The sequence below is a fragment of the Mesoplodon mirus genome (genome assembly GCF_964341445.2).
Source record: "Mesoplodon mirus genome assembly, chromosome: 8".
Lineage (NCBI taxonomy): Eukaryota > Metazoa > Chordata > Mammalia > Artiodactyla > Ziphiidae > Mesoplodon > Mesoplodon mirus.
Window position 1 is genome coordinate 25,564,722 of NC_138984.1, and position 19,369 is coordinate 25,584,090.

The 19,369-nt window shown below is 35.6% G+C and overlaps 1 protein-coding gene across 2 annotated transcripts in view; it reads left to right on the top strand.

Annotated features, from left to right (window-relative positions):
• The window catches only part of ERBB4 (erb-b2 receptor tyrosine kinase 4), a gene marked incomplete at both ends in the record, with an annotated part of 1,148,799 nt that overhangs the window by 744,981 nt on the left and 384,449 nt on the right, over positions 1–19,369 (top strand). For both annotated transcript variants that reach the window (XM_082631569.1, XM_082631570.1), the window contains one exon: positions 18,724–18,858. In XM_082631569.1, the coding sequence (XP_082487695.1) occupies positions 18,724–18,858 (135 nt within the window). The remainder of the gene's footprint in view (positions 1–18,723; positions 18,859–19,369) is intronic.

Genomic DNA, 19,369 nt, shown 5'->3' on the forward strand with positions numbered 1-19,369 from the left:
CCCTACTATGAGTGTGTTACTGTCGATTTCTCCTTTTATGGCTGTTAGTATTTGCCTTATGTATTGAGGTGCTCCTATGTTGGGTGCATAAATATTTACAATTGTTTATCTTCTTCTTGGATCGATCCCTTGATCATTATGTAGTGTCCTTCTTTGTCTCTTCTAGTAGTCTTTATTTTAAAGTCTATTTTGTCTGATATGAGAATTGCTACTCCAGCTTTCTTTTGGTTTCCATTTGCATGGAATATCTTTTTCCTTCCCCTTACTTTCAGTCTGTATGTGTCTCTAGGTCTGAAGTGGGTCTCTTGTAGACAGCATATATATGGGTCTTGTTTTTGTATCCATTCAGCCAATCTGTGTCTTTTGGTGGGAGCATTTAGTCCATGTACGTTTAAGGTAATTATTGATATGTATGTTCCTGTTCCCATTTTCTTAATTGTTTTGGGTTCGTTATTGTAGGTCTTTTACTTCTGTTGTGTTTCTTGCCTAAAGAAGTTCCTTTAGCATTTGTTGTAAAGCTGGTTTGGTGGTGCTGAACTCTCTCAGCTTTTGCTTGTCTGTAAACGTTTTAATTTCTCCATCAAATCTGAATGAGATCCTTGCTGGGTAGAGTAATCTTGGTTGCAGGTTTTTCTCCTTCATCATTTTAATTATGTCCTGCCACTCCCTTCTGGCTTGTAGAGTTTCTGCTGAGAGATCAGCTGTTATCCTGATGGGGATTCCCTTGTGTGTTATTTGTTGTTTTTGCCTTGCTGCTTTTAATATGATTTCTTTGTGTTTAATTTTTGACAGTTTGATTAATATGTGTCTTGGCGTATTTCTCCTTGGATTTATTCTGTATGGGACTCTCTGTGCCTCCTGGACTTGATTAACTATTTCCTTTCCCATATTAGGGAAGTTTTCAACTATAATCTCTTCAAATATTTTCTCAGTCCCTTTCTTTTTCTCTTCTTCTTCTGGAACCCCTATAATTCGAATGTTGGTGCGTTTAATGTTGTCCCAGACATCTCTGAGACTGTCCTCTGTTCTTTTCATTCTTTTTTCTTTATTTTGCTCTGCATCAGTTATTTCCACTATTTTATCTTCCACCTCACTTATCCATTCTTCTGCCTCAGTTATTCTGCTATTGATCCCACCTAGAGTATTTTTTATTTCATTTATTGCGTTTTTAATCGATGCTTGATTCATCTTTAGTTCTTCTAGGTCCTTGTTAACTGTTTCTTACATTTTGTCTATTCTATTTCCAAGATTTTGGATCTTGGAAATAGAATCTTGGATCATCTTTACCATCATTATTCTGAATTCTTTTTCAGGTAGCCTGCCTATTACCTCTTCATTTGTTAGGTCTGGTAGGTTTTTATCTTGCTCCTTCACCTGCTGTGTGTTTTTCTGTCTTCTCATTTTGCTTATGTTACTGTTTTTGGGGTCTCCTTTTTGCAGGCTGCAGGTTCGTAGTTCCTGTTGTTTTTGGTGTCTGTCCCCAGTGGCTAAGGTTGGTTTAGTGGGTTGTGTAGGCTTTCTGGTGGAGGGGACTAGTGCCTGTGTTCTGGTGGATGAGGCTGGATCTTGTCTTTCTGGTGGGCAGGTCCACGTCTGGTGGTGTGTTTTGGGGTGTCTGCAGACTTTTTATGATTTTAGGCCACCTCTCTGCTAATGGGTGGCATTGTGTTCCTGTCTTGCTAGTTGTTTGGCATAGGGTGTCCAGCACTGTAGCTTGCTTGTCGTTGAGTGAAGCTGGGTGCTGGTGTTGAGATGGAGATCTCTGGAAGATTTTCGCCATTTGATATTATGTGGAGCTGGGAGGTCTCTTTTGGACCAGTGTCCTGAAGTTGGCTCTCCCACTTCAGAGGCACAGCACTGACTCCTGGCTCCTCAATTTGTGATGATTTGTTGTCTATTCATGTATTCCACAGATGCAGGGTACATCAAGTTGATTGTGGAGGTTTAATCCGCTGCTTCTGAGGCTGCTGGAGAGGTTTCCCTTTCTCTTCTTTGTTCTCACAGCTCCTGGGTCTCAGCTTTGGATTTGGCCCCGCCTCTGCGTGTAGGTCGCCGGAGGGCGTCTGTTCTTCGCTCAGGCAGGACAGGGTTAAAGGAGCAGCCTCTTCGGGGACTCTGGCTCACTCAGACCAGGCAGGAGGGAGGGGCACGGAGTGCGGGGCGAGCCTGCAGCGGCAGAGGTCGGCGTGACGTTGCACCAGTCCGAGGCGCGCCGTGCGTTCTCCCAGGGAAGCCGCCCCTGGATCCCGGGACCCCGGCAGTGGCGGGCTGCACAGGCTCCCGGAAGGGCGGTGTGGACAGTGACCTGCGCTCGCACACAGGCTTCTTGGCGGCGGCAGCAGCAGCCCCAGCGTCCCACGCCCGTCTCTGGGCTCCGCGCTTTCAGTCGCGACTCGCGCCCATCTGTGGAACCCCTTTAAGCAGCGCTCTTAATCCCCTCTCCTCGCGCACCAGGAAACCAAGAGGGAAGAAAAAGTCTCTTGCCTCTTCGGCAGCTCCAGAGTCTTCCCGGACTCCCTCCCGGCTAGCTGTGGCACATTAGCCCCCTTCAGGCTGAGTTCTCGCCGCCAGCCCCAGTCCTCTCCCTGTGCTCTGACCGAAGCCCGAGCCTCAGCTTCCAGCGCTGCGTGCCCCGGTGGGCGAGCAGACAAGCCTCTCGGGCTGGTGAGTGCCGGTCGGCACTGATCCTCTGTGTGGGGATCTCTCCGCTTTGCCCTACCCAGGTATGTGGGGGGTTTCTTGCCTTTTGGGAGGTCTGGGGTCTTCTGCCAGCGTTCAGTAGGTGTTCTGTAGGAGTTGTTCCACGTGTAGCTGTATTTCTGGTGTATCCGTGGGGAGGAAGGTGATCTCTGCGTCTTACTCTTCCGCCATCTTACCCGGAAGTCTGTAGGGGCTTTTTTACTTCTTTGCTCTCTCATAAATTATAGAACTGCCTCATCTTCCCTTTCCATTCTCTGTCACTAAGTAGAGGAGTTGATAAGACTTGATCAATGAGATACAATCTCAATATGGTTATTGGTGTAAGGCTTGATAATTATTGAGCAACTCTAAACTAGATGTGGTAAACTGCTAGTCAAAGAGCATAACTGGACCACTGCTGTGCTTGGCATGTACATCAAATGTTTAAAAATTTGGATATTTACCAATAAATTCTGGATTTCTGGCCTCCATGAAGAAAACTAAACTCTGGCAATCCTGAGCTCCCGTTGTCTCTTGGTGACACTCCTTGAAGCTAGGTGGCCACTGTGCCCTGTAGTTGCAAAAGTGTCCTCATTTCCACCCGTCCTACCCACTCCTGTTTCTTGAGCCCTCCTCCCCTTATCCACTGAAGGCCAAGCCCAAGGAGACATTTGAGTTTAAGACAGAATTCTGCTTTTTGCAAACTAGAGCATTTAGAAGAGGATGCATTGTAGAATTCATTATCGTTTAGACCCTTTAATAAAAATTTAACATAAGCTGTTTAGAAAAATTCATAGGAAATTTATTTAGGTACTTTTATAGGAAATTTATGATTTTGGTTTTTATAATATTTTTGCTCATTTTTTTCCTTAGAATGTAGTCTTTTTAAAATTTATTACATGAGTAATGATGCACTACTTTGGACTGACTTCTCTTTGACTACTTCTGAAAAGAAATGTTGCTTCGGATAAAAAAAATTAATTTGATACATTTTCCTATTATAAATATGCATTTGCCACCTGTCAGCCAAATAGACTCAAAACTGCTTATTAGCAAAATTGAGTGAATAAATGGATAAAATGTATAAGTAAATGAACTTCTACACTTTAGGATGTCTACATTGTGTGGAAGAATTTTCCTTGAAAACGTGCCAACTTTTTTTTTCAACTTGGATCCCATCTTATTATCCTAGCTGTAATTAGAAATCTTGTGAAATTAAGAACCATTCAATTCAATGAGTTTTCAGCATCGGAAATTTGCCCAGAGGCACCCAGCCGATTGGTCTGCCCAGAACTGGTTTTTCATAGACTTCTCCCTCCTCTCCTCCTGTTCATTCTAAAAGGGAGTGTCTCTTCCACTTAGCTAATTAATTACACCTGCCAACACGCAGATGGCTCTGTAGGCTTTGAAGCACGGAAATAGCTAGGTGCACATTAGCTAGCTTAAGCTTCCTTCAGTTGCAATTTAGATTATAACTCTTGAAGCACCAGAGAAAAGAAAATATTAAATGACTACAAAGGGAACAACATTTAATTTTTTTAATTTCAAATATGTATTTTAACTATAAAGATAACATTCTTTTTTTTATTTCTGATCTCAGCACAAACACACTTTTAAAATAATTATGTTTAGCATCTAGTTTGGAGCAATATTTGCCAGATGTTGCCATCTAATTGTTCTAAGCTTTAAAGTAAAATGAGAATAGAGGACCAGGGCCACTTAGAAAACTGTTAGGAACAGTTCTCAAAATATGATAGCTTTTGAGTAAATAATACGTTTGTTGTTGTTTAATTATAAGGAAAAATGTATATGTAACAATGGTAAAAGCAGAACTGAAGGCACTAGTGGTACTCCTGCTAACATTCCCAATGGTAGTCCAGATTTTTATGCTGATCAGGTTGATCTTCCTTTTTTTTGTCTTTCTTTTTCCCCTTGTATCCGAGACTAGGTAGCTTAAAATAGAGATTATCACAGGAGATTAATTTTCTATGTAATTCTACTTTATATGTGAGAAAATTTTAGTGAAGGACTTTATATTTGGAAAATAATGAAGTCGTTGAAATTAAATATATCCTTTTGTTAGGGGTAGAATAAAAATTCATCTACATATAATATATCACATTCTTATCTCTTTTCTCAGTACATTTATGAAATTAATGTAAATAATATTAATAAAATGTCCCAAACTCCCAAGTAAAATCACCTCCCTCCTTTTCCACTATTAAAATTAAAAATGTTACCTGATAGACATATCTAAAGATGAATATATTAAATCATATCAAAGAAAGGAGGATAATTCTTTTTTTTTTTTTTTTTTTTTTTTTTTGCGATACGCGGGCCTCTCACTGTTGTGGCCTCTCCTGTTGCGGAGCACAGGCTCCGAATGCCCAGGCTCAGCGGCCATGGCTCACAGGCCCAGCCGCTCTGTGGCATGTGGGATCTTCCCAGACCAGGGCACGAACCCATGTCCCCTGCATCGGCAGGCGGACTCTCAACCACTACCCCACCAGGGAAGCCCAGGAGGATAATTTTTAAAAATGTATGCCCCAAGAAAATATTTTGGTCATCTTATAATATCGAGTGGTGTACAATTCAATTCAGCACTGTTACCTGCAAAGAAGATACCTTGACAAATCTACATTTTACCATTTGTTTTAATTTTGAATTCCTTTTCGTTTAATCATGTGAGCTTTACCTCACTTGCCATTCAAATGATTAGGATTTAAACTTAATGCTAAAATAAACTTTCATTGATTTGATTTCATTCATTTGAATGTTTTGCTCTTTTGCTCTCTTTGTATTAATTGTTCAGCAACAATTAATAGGAATAAACATTACATGGAAAATGCAGATTTGTTTAGGAGAACCAAATGCCCTACACATTTAAACTACCCATTTTCATATCTTTAGAAATGCAGTTGTAAAGCACATAGAGGCAGATTCTACTTTGGCTATGATTTTGGATAAGGTATTTAAAAATCATTTTACCCTATTCATTAAAGTGAAGTTTCCAAAAACTAAGCACAGGTAGAGTTCCCACAGTACTTGAAAATAATAAAATTGCCTTTCATTTCTTTAATTCAGTCTTTTTACTGAATTCAAGGGCTTTTCCTTAAATAGACTGAATTCTTGAAGTTTTATTGTGCTGCCTTTCCTATTGTCTACTTTCAACAGAGGCAAAAGGAAAGCACCTCCAATGAAGAGGTTGGGATGTAGTCCAAATATCTAACAGAGCCAGGATGTTTTTTTTTTTAAATACAGAGTTTTTCATGCAGAAAAGATACCTTAAAAGCATAATTTTACCTTTCAACTCAATAAAGTATTTTCTAAAAGACTTCAGGGAAATTACTGTGACTTCTTAATTATACTTAGGAGTAGATTACGTAAGCTAGAGTTATGCTCCATCTCTACTTAAACTTTTTTTTTCCTTTAGATTTCTCAGTCTTTTCTTTCTATTATGGAGGGAGTATAGAATAAAAAGTTTAAAAGTAGGATCCCAACTCAGCAGTTAGAATGAGTTGGAATCACATTTCTCTAGAACACTTACCAGTTGCTTACCTCTCTAAACTTGTTTTCTCATCTGTAAAATTAGACTAGTAATTATTAGCTCAGAGGACTTCTGTAAGAGATACAGGGATACATTGAGAGATACATTGGATTATAAATATATTCAAACAATGGCAGTATTACCAAGAGGTATTAGAGTGAGGTGATTAACAGCGGGCTTTGGAACCTGATAGGCCCTTGAATCCTAGTTTGATCCCTGTCTGTGTGTGAGGCATTTGGCACCTTGCTTTATTATTCTGTGTCTCCTTTTTATGTCTTCGGGGTATAGGAATCCCACCCAAAAAAAGAAAATTCTGAATTTAGCATCTTAAGTAATTTTATGAGTTTCTAGAACATATATTATGCTCCTAAAAGGGCATCTAAAACTTATATAAGTTGAAAATAATTGTTAAAAATGAGCAAATACAAACCTGCATATTCTAACTTGGCCAATAATCCTGCCCCAGTTTAGCTCTCTCAAAAGTGTATTTACAAGAGGGAGCAGAGATAATTATCAAGCAGGATAGAAGAAATCAGTTTACCAGAGAACTTTTCTTATCTTCCTCTTAATAGTCATAATAACAATAATAATAATAATACATCAATTGAATGCTTGCCACATAACGGACACTGTGGTGAGCATTTACATGTATTAACTCATTTTCTCCTTACAATTTCCCTGTGAGGGAGGTAATATTAATATCCATATCCTCATTTTATAGATAAGGGAACTGAGACTTGGGGAAGATAACTAATGTTATCTCACAGGTGATCTATGGGGGTGTCATGGTTACCCAGTCTGACCCCATAGCCTGTGCAGATATTTACATCCCAGTAGTTTTTCCTTCTTGAATGTCAGCTTCTCAAGTTGACTGAACCATCTGACATGGTTAGGCATCTTGGCACTTGGGTCATTTCTTCATGTCCATCCTAAAAGAGCAGCCAGATATCCCAGATAATTTTTTTTGGGGGGGGGGTTACGCGGGCCTCTTACTGTTGTGGCCTCTCCCATTGTGGAGCACAGGCTGTGGACACGCAGGCTCAGCGGCCATGGCTCATGGGCCCAGCCGCTCCACGGTATGTGTGATCCTCCCGGACCGGGGCATGAACCCATGTCCCCTGCATCGGCAGGCAGACTCTCAACCACTGCGCCACCAGGGAAGCCCCCCCCCAGATAATTTTTAAATCATACTTATTAACTCTGAAAAAATGGAAGCATCCTAAGATAAAAGTATATCTTAATTTAGAAGACATGACAAATACATGTTACAGAGCTACACCATTGAATAGTGGAGCCATCTGTTATGACATCAGATGTCACAATATGAAAATAATGAGAGTGGTGTTTCTAGGAGCCATAGGATATGGAAGAGGACAGCTCAGTTTACTTGTCCCTGCCCTTTGGATTTTACCCTGATTTCTATGAAGCACAGTGGTGGTGGCAACCGAGGTAAAGGTCACCTGGAAATTACCAGCAGAGACTTTGTGACCTGTGAACTATGTACCAACCTGAACTGAACAGAAGGAAATCTAACAGTTCTAAGCACTGTCATGGAATATAGTTACAGAGATGACAAGAAATGACTCAAAGGATTAACCCAACTAGATATTCAGGATTACTCATTATAGGGGAAATAATGAGTTACAGAATTTATGATCTTATCCTCAGGAACAGTTTATCTTATGAAATACAGATAACCCCAATTTTTATTAGTCAACTTTGCAAATACATTTAAAAATATTTTAGCTTAATATATCTAGCTCTAAAATTATTATGCCAAGTACCAAGCTTAACTTATGAAAATTTTGTATGATTCTCAGAAGTTTTTATTTGGTCTTCTTTCTTCCCAAAAGATCCAATACTTTATTCAATGTGCACATATGTTTAAATACTTTGAACAAAGGTGGCTCCTGAACTACATTCACAACACATTTTGAAATAGCTAAAATTTTGTGAGGACCTAGGTGCTTTATATACATAATTGTCATTCTCAGTGTAAACCAACGAATTAAATATTATTATTCCTATTTTCTAGATAATAGAATAGAAACTTAAACTAAATTGTCTGAAATCACACAGGTAAAAATAGCAAAAATATGCTTAAAAAATAGAAACTAATCTACAAACAAATTGTGTCATATTCATATATAGGAATAGTACACAATAAAAATGAACAAATTACTAACATAGGCAACAGCATAAATAAATGTCAAAAATACTATTTTAAGTAAAAGAAGGCAAGAGAAAAGTATACATACTGTGTTATTACATTTATATAAACTTATATACTGGCAAAACTACTAATTGTGGTGATAGAATAGTGGATTTGGGAATATATTATTAGGAAAGAGCAAGGAGGAATTTCTGGAGTGATAGAGATATTCTGTGTCTTTGTCTGGGTGGTGGCAGCATGGAGACAGATGCACAAACACCATATACATGTACATTTAAAAAACATAGAATTTGGGCTTCCCTGGTGGCGCAGTGGTTGAGAATCCGCCTGCCGATGCAGGGGATATGGGTTCGTGCCCTGGTCCGGGAAGATCCCACATGCCACGGAGCGGCTGGGCCCGTGAGCCATGGCCGCTGAGCCTGGGCGTCCGGAGCCTGTGCTCCGCAACGGGAGAGGCCACAACAGTGAGAGGCCACGTACCGCAAAAAAACAAACAAACAAACAAAAACAGAATTTAAGGTTTGTGCATTTTCCTGCATGTAAGGTATAGTAATTTAAAACTTTATACAAACCAATCTAACTCCAAAGCTATTTCTCTTTCTATTTTGCCATGATATCTGATATTTCAGGTTTTGAAATCTGTGCTTTACAAAATGATGGCTACTCCTATTCAATCATTCTTTTTCTAATTGTCTCCAGATTAAAACTCTACTTAAAAGAAGTCAATGTAGACCTACTTGTAGGTTTTATAAATGTTCTAGAATCTGCTTCTTTGCACTCTTATTTTATGACTTCTTTATTTTGTAAAATTTTGTCTTTATTTATTATCTTCAGCATTACTTTAACATATAGACATTTTAGCAGAGACACCCAGGCCCCCAAACCATGTATTTGTTATTTTTAAATAACCTCTTAAAAATCTTGAAGCTTAAAATCGTATTATAATCATTTTACAAGATTAAATCATTCTGCTTTCTCTTGCTTTATTTTTTATTTGCAAGTCTTAACTTGCCAACAACAAACACATACAGCAATATTATTTGTTACTGTCATCAAGAGAAATCATACTTTTCTGAAATACTCTAAAGAAGTAGTGAAGAAATCACACATTGTGAGAAGATTTATTAAAATTATACAAACTAATATCGTAGGTGATATATTTGAAAGTGACCTTGTAGTTTATCCCAGGCTTATTGTATTAAAGCCTGTAAGTAAAAGGGACAAATCATTTCTGGGCACTAATATGACTTTCCCCCTTATTGGTAATGAAAACATTGAACTCTATGGATTTGTTCTACTGAAGCAATTACATTTTCTGGAAGGTTGAAGCAGCTATTTAAGAGGATTGTTGTCTGTAATGAAGGCTTTCTGGTTGATAAGGGCATACTAATATTTGATCTTTATGTAAAGGAGTGTTCTATTTTAATAACAAGAAAATAGTGAATTTTTCATTCTTTTTTATATAATTTTGATTGTGTTCATCTCTTTTATCAGAGAGATATTCACTTAATGTGAATTTTTACATCCAACTTATAGAAACCATACTTTGCTCTTTATTTTTATAATTATTGATATAGTTTTAATGTATTTTTCTAATATATTGTAAAATATCATTTTCAAAACATTGAGTCAGATCCCCCCTCCCAAAATTAAACCGTTAGGAGGGTAACATCTGGTACATTAATTACTCAATTGTTTCCTAATAACCTCAAATAGAGATCAGGTTTACCTCAGTACTTTGTAAATGTTTCACACATAGGAAGATCCATTTTTAAGTAAATGGAAATAAACCTCTTGAGTTAAAAAATTATACTTCAAAAATAGTATGCAAGAGACCAAACTTTATTAATCGTTGGGGAGGTACAAATTAAAATGATACCACTTAACACTAACTAGAATGGCTACAAAGAAACAGATAGAAAAAAAACAGGGGTTGACAAGGTTAAGAAGCAAATAGATTTCTCATACCCTATGGTTGGGGATATAAATCGGCAAAAAGCTCTTTGGAAAAATGTCACTGTGGTCCAGCAATTTCACTTCTACTTATGTCTACAACATAAATGTGTACATATGGTCACTAAAGTCATATTCTAGGATGTTCCTAGCAGCACTATTTGTAATAGCCCAAATGGAAAATACCCAAATGCCCATCAATGTAAAATAGACAAAACATGCAATACCATACAGCAATGAAAATGAACAATATGGGTGAATTTCACAAACATAATGTTGAGCAAAAGGGAGTCAGACAAGAAGAATGCAGTCACTATTATCCCATTTATGTATAAAGTACAAAATTATGTGAAAGCAATCTTGCTCAAAGCCAGGATAAAGGTTTCAATAAGGAGTGAAATATGAGGAAGGCTTCAGTCATGCTGGAGTGTTCTATGTCTTGATCAAGTGCTGAGCACAAAAGTGTGTTCAGTTTGTAAAAACACATTGCATATGATATATGCACATCTATGTATGTATATTGTACTTCAATACAAATTTTGCAAAAAATCTTTATGCCTGTTCAATTCACAAGATTTATGTTTTATAAGTATATATAAGATGCCAAGAGATTTCTTTTGAGTCATTATAGCAGAGACTGCTTGTTGTCTCCCAATTCCATTATATCTAAGTTTTAAATTTTAGCTAGTCATATAACACTCAGTACAAAGACTGTGATTCCCTGCTTTTCATGCCCACCTGTGGCTCCATGACTGAATTCATACCAGTGAGACGTAAGTATTGTATAATTGTCTTGTGGCTGCTTGCAGGGACCCTCTTTAAGAGACAACATAATCAATGAATGGCTATTTGAGTAATTACTAAATATAAAGTGTAATATAATCAACAACTGTGTGACAGATCCTATGATTACAATATTCCCATTATAGAGTTGAACAAATGGAGTCTTATAAATGTATACAAGGTCACACATCTAGCAAGTGAAAAACTAGATTTTGAACTTAGTTTTACCCAGTTAACTACATTTAATATTAGTGCTTTCATACTCAAAACCCTAATAGAGAAATATTAATCAATCTCTCTACACACCCACCTACCTATAGTATAGCTATCTACCTCTCTATCTTTCTTTCTATCTTTCTACATATCTAGCTATAGTATACAATACATTATGACTTTAATATGTAAGATGGATTCATGGAGATGGTAGGTTAGAAGCAAAACGTTGAATCTAGTATGAGATAATAGAACCTAAATTAAGAAGGAGCAGGGAATATAAAAAAGAATGGGATAAATTAAAATAAACATTATGAGGATTTTATTTAGGGTGTCGTGACTGACTAAATATTGAGCTGGAAATAATAATTATAAATCTCAAGTTTTGAGTCTAATTGAATTTTACAGCATGTTATTTTGATTGTAATGGAAATAAGAACATACAGGGGGAGTACAAGTTTGGGAGAAATTATTAGAAGAAAAATATCAAACACGTTGACACACACATAGAATTATATAATGAGGTAAGAGAGCAATTTGAGAAGGAAATTCTGTATTTGTAATTTAAAGCCAGTTACAAGACAAAATTTATTTTTAAATTTTTCCAGAGAATATGAATGTTTAAATGGATTACTACTTTCCTAATGGATAGAAATAACTGATACATTAAGATCGCACAAACTGTATTCAATATTTTATGTAGTTTATAATGTAAACATCATCTAGTGCATAAGGAGAAGATATTACAATTATGTTATTAATTAAGCAACTAAGAACTTTTTACAAATGTTAGTCATGTTATGAAGATGTCAGTATCATTATAATCATCAAAACCATTTGAATTTCTACTATGTGCTTGACACTTTTTTTGGTACCAGGGCCACAGAAAGATGTATGCCATGGTTCTTATCCTCTAGAGACCTACATTATGATAGGGGAGACAATATACAAAAGAATAAAGAAGATAAGGTGGCATTTTTTCTGTTAGATGAATGGTTCAGATAATCAATATCATAAAAGTTAGAGGCAATTCAGCTCTGAAAACTAGATGGTCATAGTAGACTTCTCAGCAGAGCTAGGACTCAAGCTACAATATATTGAAAGCTGAGAATTGTTTTGGATCCTGAAGTATTAGTACATTGGAACATTATGGAGAGAATTACTAAGCTCCATTCAATTGAAATCAAGATATTTTTGCCACAATTTTCTATCTTAACCTAACTTTCAGTCAATGAATCTAATAATTTCTTCTTGAAATTGCCTTGCTCTGTTTGAAAAACTGTCCACTGTAATTTCCTAACATTCGGTATCCAGTATCCGCATCCATGAGCTTTTGACTCTGATCATCGAGCTGAAATACAGAAGGTTACATCACTCATTTACATTATCACCCTCTCCCCACTCCCAATACAAATGTGACATTTCAATTTTGCACACTTCAACTCTCCTTAAATCATCTGTATAAAAACTTCAAAGCTTGATTGATGATGAATGAGCCATTGTCTCCTCAAGCACCCGGTTCTCATTAGCCTTTAGAGTCTCAGCTTATTAATAATGAACCTTGAGGGCTGACCCAGTGGGGTAGCAGCAATTCATTGTGCTCCCAGCTGAAAGGTCTGGGTTTGGGAAAGATACAGGAATCTCTGGCCCAAGTCCATTCCAGAGATGATGTATTAAGTATCACAGGTAGATGATGTGAGCTATATTACTTTTGTATCATTATCTGCCAACAGACTTTCGTGGCTTAAGGTGATGACAGTGAGAAAGATACATTACTTTATGTCTGAGAAAATCCAGTAACTGCTTCCTGTAGCTTCATCTTGAATATGGGCTTTTGCCACTTTGGACTTTGACTTCTTGATTGTGACCTTTGGCTTGGATAAGCAATAGAATTCTGATGTATGCATTATTCAGACATTCCCAATTAGACAAGTGCAATATTTCTAATCTTTATTTACTTTTATTATCATTTTAATTCTAAGGTTGACCTGTAAATGCACCCATGCAAAACAAGACATTTAAATATGCAGTCAGGGATTGAGGTTAAGTATTTCATCCTTGCTTATTAGATACTTCTTATATCATTGTGCTTGTAGCTTTGTGAGTAGAGGTAAAATGTTTACTATTGATACTGATCACGTAAACTAAAGTGAAATATGGCTAACTGCATTTAAAATTATAATCTTTATTTTTTAAAAAGAGAAAGACATTCAGTCTTATTTATGAATTGTGCTTGGGGGTCAAAGCAATTTTGTTGACTCCTTAAACCTAGTAAGAAGGCCATATTAATCTGTATTTTCAGCAGGGATGCTTCATTAAAATCAGGCTATTTCTTACACGGCAGGGGCAAAAACAGCCAAGATTTAGTATTTTATCACATTTTCTTTTGCGAGGATATATTTGCAAAATGTCAATGATTCTCTTAATGGTAACTCATCCCCCAAATTCACTATAATAACTAGCATTTGAAAAGAAATGAAAAGCACAAAATAACTATTTAAATAACACAAACATTTCCTTCTTTATTAGACTCATGCAGATGAGAATCGAGGGAAGAAATGGTTAAATGTACAAACTTTGTGGATTGGATCGCTGAGACACTTTACACCTTCTTTAAAATGTCATATTGACACTTCACAGCTTTCTACAAAGTAATTTAAGGAAAAATATGAGGTAGATTTATGGTTCAATATAAAAACATGCATTTAGACTTTTGTGTAGCACATGCTAGGTAATTTGTACAAGTTTGGGAGAATTTTATCTGTCTGGGATAGCTCATAATCATCATTATTCACCTGATAAATGATAACTGAATTTGGTACACAAAATAGGTTTAGGGATACCAATGAATATATCTAAACGTACCTTATAAATATTAAATGTACTGCCTGCAGTAATTTTGCACATTATCAATTATCAGCATTTTATGTAATAAAAGCTATTTCTCTTTCAACTTATAAAAACTCTAACCTCAAAATTATATATGTATTTCATTTTTTTATACTCCAGATATTATATTTTCTTTTATGAAGCAAACATTTATTGTGTATCTGGCTTGTGCCTTGCATGATAGACACTGTGGATAGAGTTTTGAACAAAACAGAAATGACCCCTGGCTTAATGAAATGTAGGACCAATAAAAAATCAACTGTAGAGTGTTTATGGAAAAAAGATAACTTTCATTCTTACTTTGATTTTGTCAGAATGTAATTTAAAATTAGGAACTATAACAGAAGTTAATTGATCAATGTTGGTGACAAATATCAGGCTACAATTTTTTTTCAGTTCAATTTAACAAATATTCATTGACTAAATATTGCTCCAAGTTTGATGCTATAGATACAGCACTGAAAAATAGCCCTTACCTTCATGGAGTTTAGTCTAATTATTTCAGTTACAAATCATGTTTATTTATTTTCTTTCTTTTTTTACTTGACTTGCATGTATTAATCTAGTAGGAAGTGTTTGAGACACAAACATATTTAAGTGTTTAGTGGAGTTTTTTAAGAAATGAAATTATACATTTTTTCATAGAAAGTTGTATTTAATATATCTTATTATATTTAATGGTGGCATTTTTAAAGGAGACATAGTTTTGTGAACTTGCTGGAAATATTTTTATATAATATGATAAGAAAATTCATAACAGATTTTCTTCTACCAATTGTTTCAATGACCAAGAATCTATTTGTGTCTCTCTTTATTTACTGTGATATATTTCCTACAGGGAAAGTGAAATTCAATGTAATGAGATTACCTTGAACTTCTTAGTTATTCTACATTTTGAGTCCTTCCACACTTCCAGGCATCCTTGTTTGAATATCAATAAAGTCTGGGTCTCATTTGCCTATCTTCCTTAGAAACTGTCTTTTTGTCACCGTCTTAAAATATAATTATTAATCACTTTATTTCATGCTAAAGGGATAGAAACTCTTGGTGTAACAAAGATGGTACCTTCTAATAGATCTTTAATAAAACTGATAGAAACTAATCTGTTTGCAAAGGTATATTTAAAGTACAGCTGGACACTTTTCTGGTATCATCCTGGATTCTCTTTCAATCTTTGTCCCTTTTTCTAATCTAAACATATAACTTTAAAAAAACCTTTATAATCAGTGAAGGCAGACACATTAGCTATCCCTTTTGTCCAGCAAATAATCTGTGTCTTTTAACAACTTTCTAGCAGGTCAATACCTTTCCTTAGAAGTTGCTTAATCCAGCAATAAATCTAACTGAATATTTCCCCACAGAACCATATTAAATTAATATTTTAACACTGTATAAACTTATAAAATAATGTAAACCATATAAATTAATAAGTTCAATTTTGACATTATTTTCTGACACGTGTAAGTAATCAAGTTGATCAAAAGAAAATATAAGATGAAATGTACATAAAAACTTCTATAAATATCAATAAAATATACACTTTCTGACTGTGAGGTTATGACATTCAACTACAGATTATGGTCTAAAACAAACATAACAGAAAAAAGACTATTTTCAGGGAAAATATACATATACATTATTAAATGCTAAAACTTTACAAATCCCCCTGATCCAGAATTGCTAGCAGATGTTGGGTTTTGAATTCAGAATAAAAGTCTCATCCAGATTGATCATGATTGTAGTCTTAATTTAAAAATTTAACATGTAAGATTATACTTGAATTATTATTGCCTCTTTTCTAAATCATTTTCCAAGTATAAGCCAAGCTCTTGAACAGAGTATTTCTAAGAAACAAATGTCAACATTGGTAACAGATTAATTTTTATCAAAGAACAGGATTTGATGTGATTATTATTCAGTATAATATAATTTGAGTCTATTTGAATATTTTTAGATAGGAAGTTGTAGATGGATACTGTGATCCGTCAGTATGAACTATTTGAATTAAAATGTAACTTCTGAAAAATATACTCTTTCTACAATGTTTGAGCTATTACCTTTTCTCTTCACATATTTTTTTTAAGTAGAACTTTTCCAAATGTAGACTGAAAAATAACCTTCATTTCCTGGATAGCAGTCAAAATCTCCTTTCTTTGTCACCTAATGAAGAATTATTCCTAGAGCAGAAGAGCATCACCTAATGTCTCATGAGAAAGCTATTAGTATGAGATCGTCACATTTCTTAGATAGAGACTTAATGTCAAACATTAGTGTAGAAATCCATCTTCACAATCTTTATTACATCTTACATCTCCCCTCTGCTTTGATGAAGGTTGTATTGTTAGGTCATGAAAAGGAATGAACTGGGTTTTAGAAGTAGAAAGATGATTTAATTTCTTTGTTTTTTTTTTCCCCCTCACTTGAGGAAATGGATCCAATAGTCAGTGAAAGGAATAATGATGGAAATGGGATTGATTTTAAATGTGGAAACCCCTGAAATGTCAAAATTAATCTCAAGGATTTTATATATGCAAAGTAGTAAAGCATTTTATATGTGACCACCAATCTTACTTCCACAAATACCTATTTTTATGGTATTTTCCATTCTTTTTTTTTTTTTTTTTTTGTGGTATGCGGGCCTCTCACTGTTGTGGCCTCTCCCACTGCGGAGCACAGGCTCCGGCCGCGGATGCGCAGGCTCAGCAGCCATGGCTCACGTGCCCAGCCGTTCCGCGGCACGTGGAATGTTCCCGGACCGGGACACGAACCCGTATCCCCTGCATCAGCAGGCGGACTCTCAACCACTATGCCACCAGGGAAGCCCCCATTCATTATTTTATGCCCCTTTTTGGTTTAAGGGGACTCTTAAAGGTTTAGCTTGGGATACTGCACAGGAGAGATGATTTTCTTAAGGCCAGCACAAGAGCTGGAGTTAGTTGCCTTCCCAGTATCATGGACCTCTTCTTCCTCAGTAACACCCCTGCACATTTGGCTTTTGTTGTTTGAATAACAATATGTTCACCTACATACTTGCTCACTCAACCTCTTTTGCAGTAGGAATGGCCATGGGATATTGTTCTGGCCAGTGTAATGCAGACATAATCCTTGGGGAAAGCATGTCTTTCCAAATCGAAAGTTGAAGCTTCACCAGGAGGAAGTCTCCTGCTTGCTCTTCTGTCTTTACCTTGCCTTGAATTCAAACAAACACCTTTAGATGCAACAGCCATCTTATGCCTTGAATGAATAAAGCCAACATACATAGCAGGTTGTGGGTACTGCAGAACAGCTAAACTAATATCCACACTGCCTCTGATAGGTTTCTTATTTTGTGAGAAAAATCATCCCTTATCTATATAAATTACTTTTAATTGGACTTTTGTTATTTGTATCTGGATGCTTTATGGACTGATATATGATTTCTCTTAACTTGTTCTTGTATTGGACAAGAAGAAAAAATGTGGTAGATATTGGGTAGGAAGATGCTATGTGTATTTCTCACCAATTTCTTAAAATGATACGAATAGTATTTTCAGAGGGAATATCTACTTTTTTTCTGGATAACCTAAAGCTATCTCAATGAGGATCTATGTATATGATCAGCCATTGTTCAGAGAGGACAAGTTAGTTGATTAAGGCTAGAGTAGTGAAATAGAGAATCAAGTAAAACTTGGCTCTGATACACATAATCCCACAATCTTGCCCTTATTCCAATGAACCAGAGCGTTTTTATGATATCTTGCTTTGTGCTGTTCTTAACGAATAATTGGCAATTCTGTTGACTACATTTGAGATGAACAAAGAACACTTTTGTGATTGAAGCATTAATTTTGGCTTCCACTTTGTGCTAATTACTTACCTAACTGATTCCTGTCAATGTCACATTGACTGAAACAATATTTTTAAGGGAAATTTGACAATTTGTAGCAAGAGTCTTAAAAATATTCACAATCTGTCTTAAAAGTATTCACAATATGTGAATGTTATTTATAGAAAAAATTTTAAAGAACTAATCAGAGGTAAAAAAGTTAAATTACCATTAAGAAGGGATTGGTTAAATAAGTACTGTTTAAGTTATACCCTGACATATTATATGCTTGGAAATAACATAGAATAATATTTAATTACCATTGAATACTCACCATTTAGTATTAACAAAACTAGCAGGTTATGAATATTATATGCAATATCATTCCAATTTCAGAGGAAATAAAAAAAGACTGATAGCATCTGTACCAAAAAGTGAAGAGTGTTTCTCTCTGAGTGCTTGAATTATGAGTGGCTGTTTTCTTTGTATTGTTCAATGTTTTCAAATTTCTGCAACCTATATGGCTCAGGAAAAAGATATTTTTAAAGATATCTTGGCTATTAACAAAGTAACTGTAATTTAACACTGAAAATAGCTTAACAGTAAATCATTTTTATTGACTACCTTTTATCATCAAAAAGTTTGACAACAATCTATGTTTGTTTGTTTGTTTTAATACAGAAATCCTAAATGGTGGAGTCTATGTAGACCAGAACAAGTTTCTTTGTTATACAGACACAATTCATTGGCAAGATATTGTTCGGAATCCATGGCCTTCCAACCTGACTCTGGTGTCAACAAATGGTAGCACAGGATGTGAGTACATTATCCTTTTTAATGTCTCAAAAGATTCTTCTACCTCTGTTTTCACAAGAATGGCTTATGTTTATCATGTCATTAATAGTATTTTGAATTTTGACTGCATCCATTGAAATGTTTACTTATGTATGACAGGACATTCTTTTTGCTTCTAATTAACTCTCTTTTTATAATGATACTCCCCCTTTACAAATTCTCATTTTCTTAACCTGATCCCTTTTGCTAAATCTAAATTATTTTACCATATTTCTAATGTCTAAGCATGTGGCCCATTGTCCATAAACTTAAGGCTGGTGTGTAGCTGCTACTTCAACTCTTTGTGACTCATACACCACTGAGAAAAAGGTAGTAGTACAAAAATGTACTTTCCTATTAACTGAAATTTTTAGATAAGAAATAAAACCAGTGAAAATTTTAGAAATGCTAAGCCTTCATTTACCCCTAAAACCTTCATGGTAATACCTTATGACAATTCTAAACACTATAAATAGAATGGAGAAATATATAT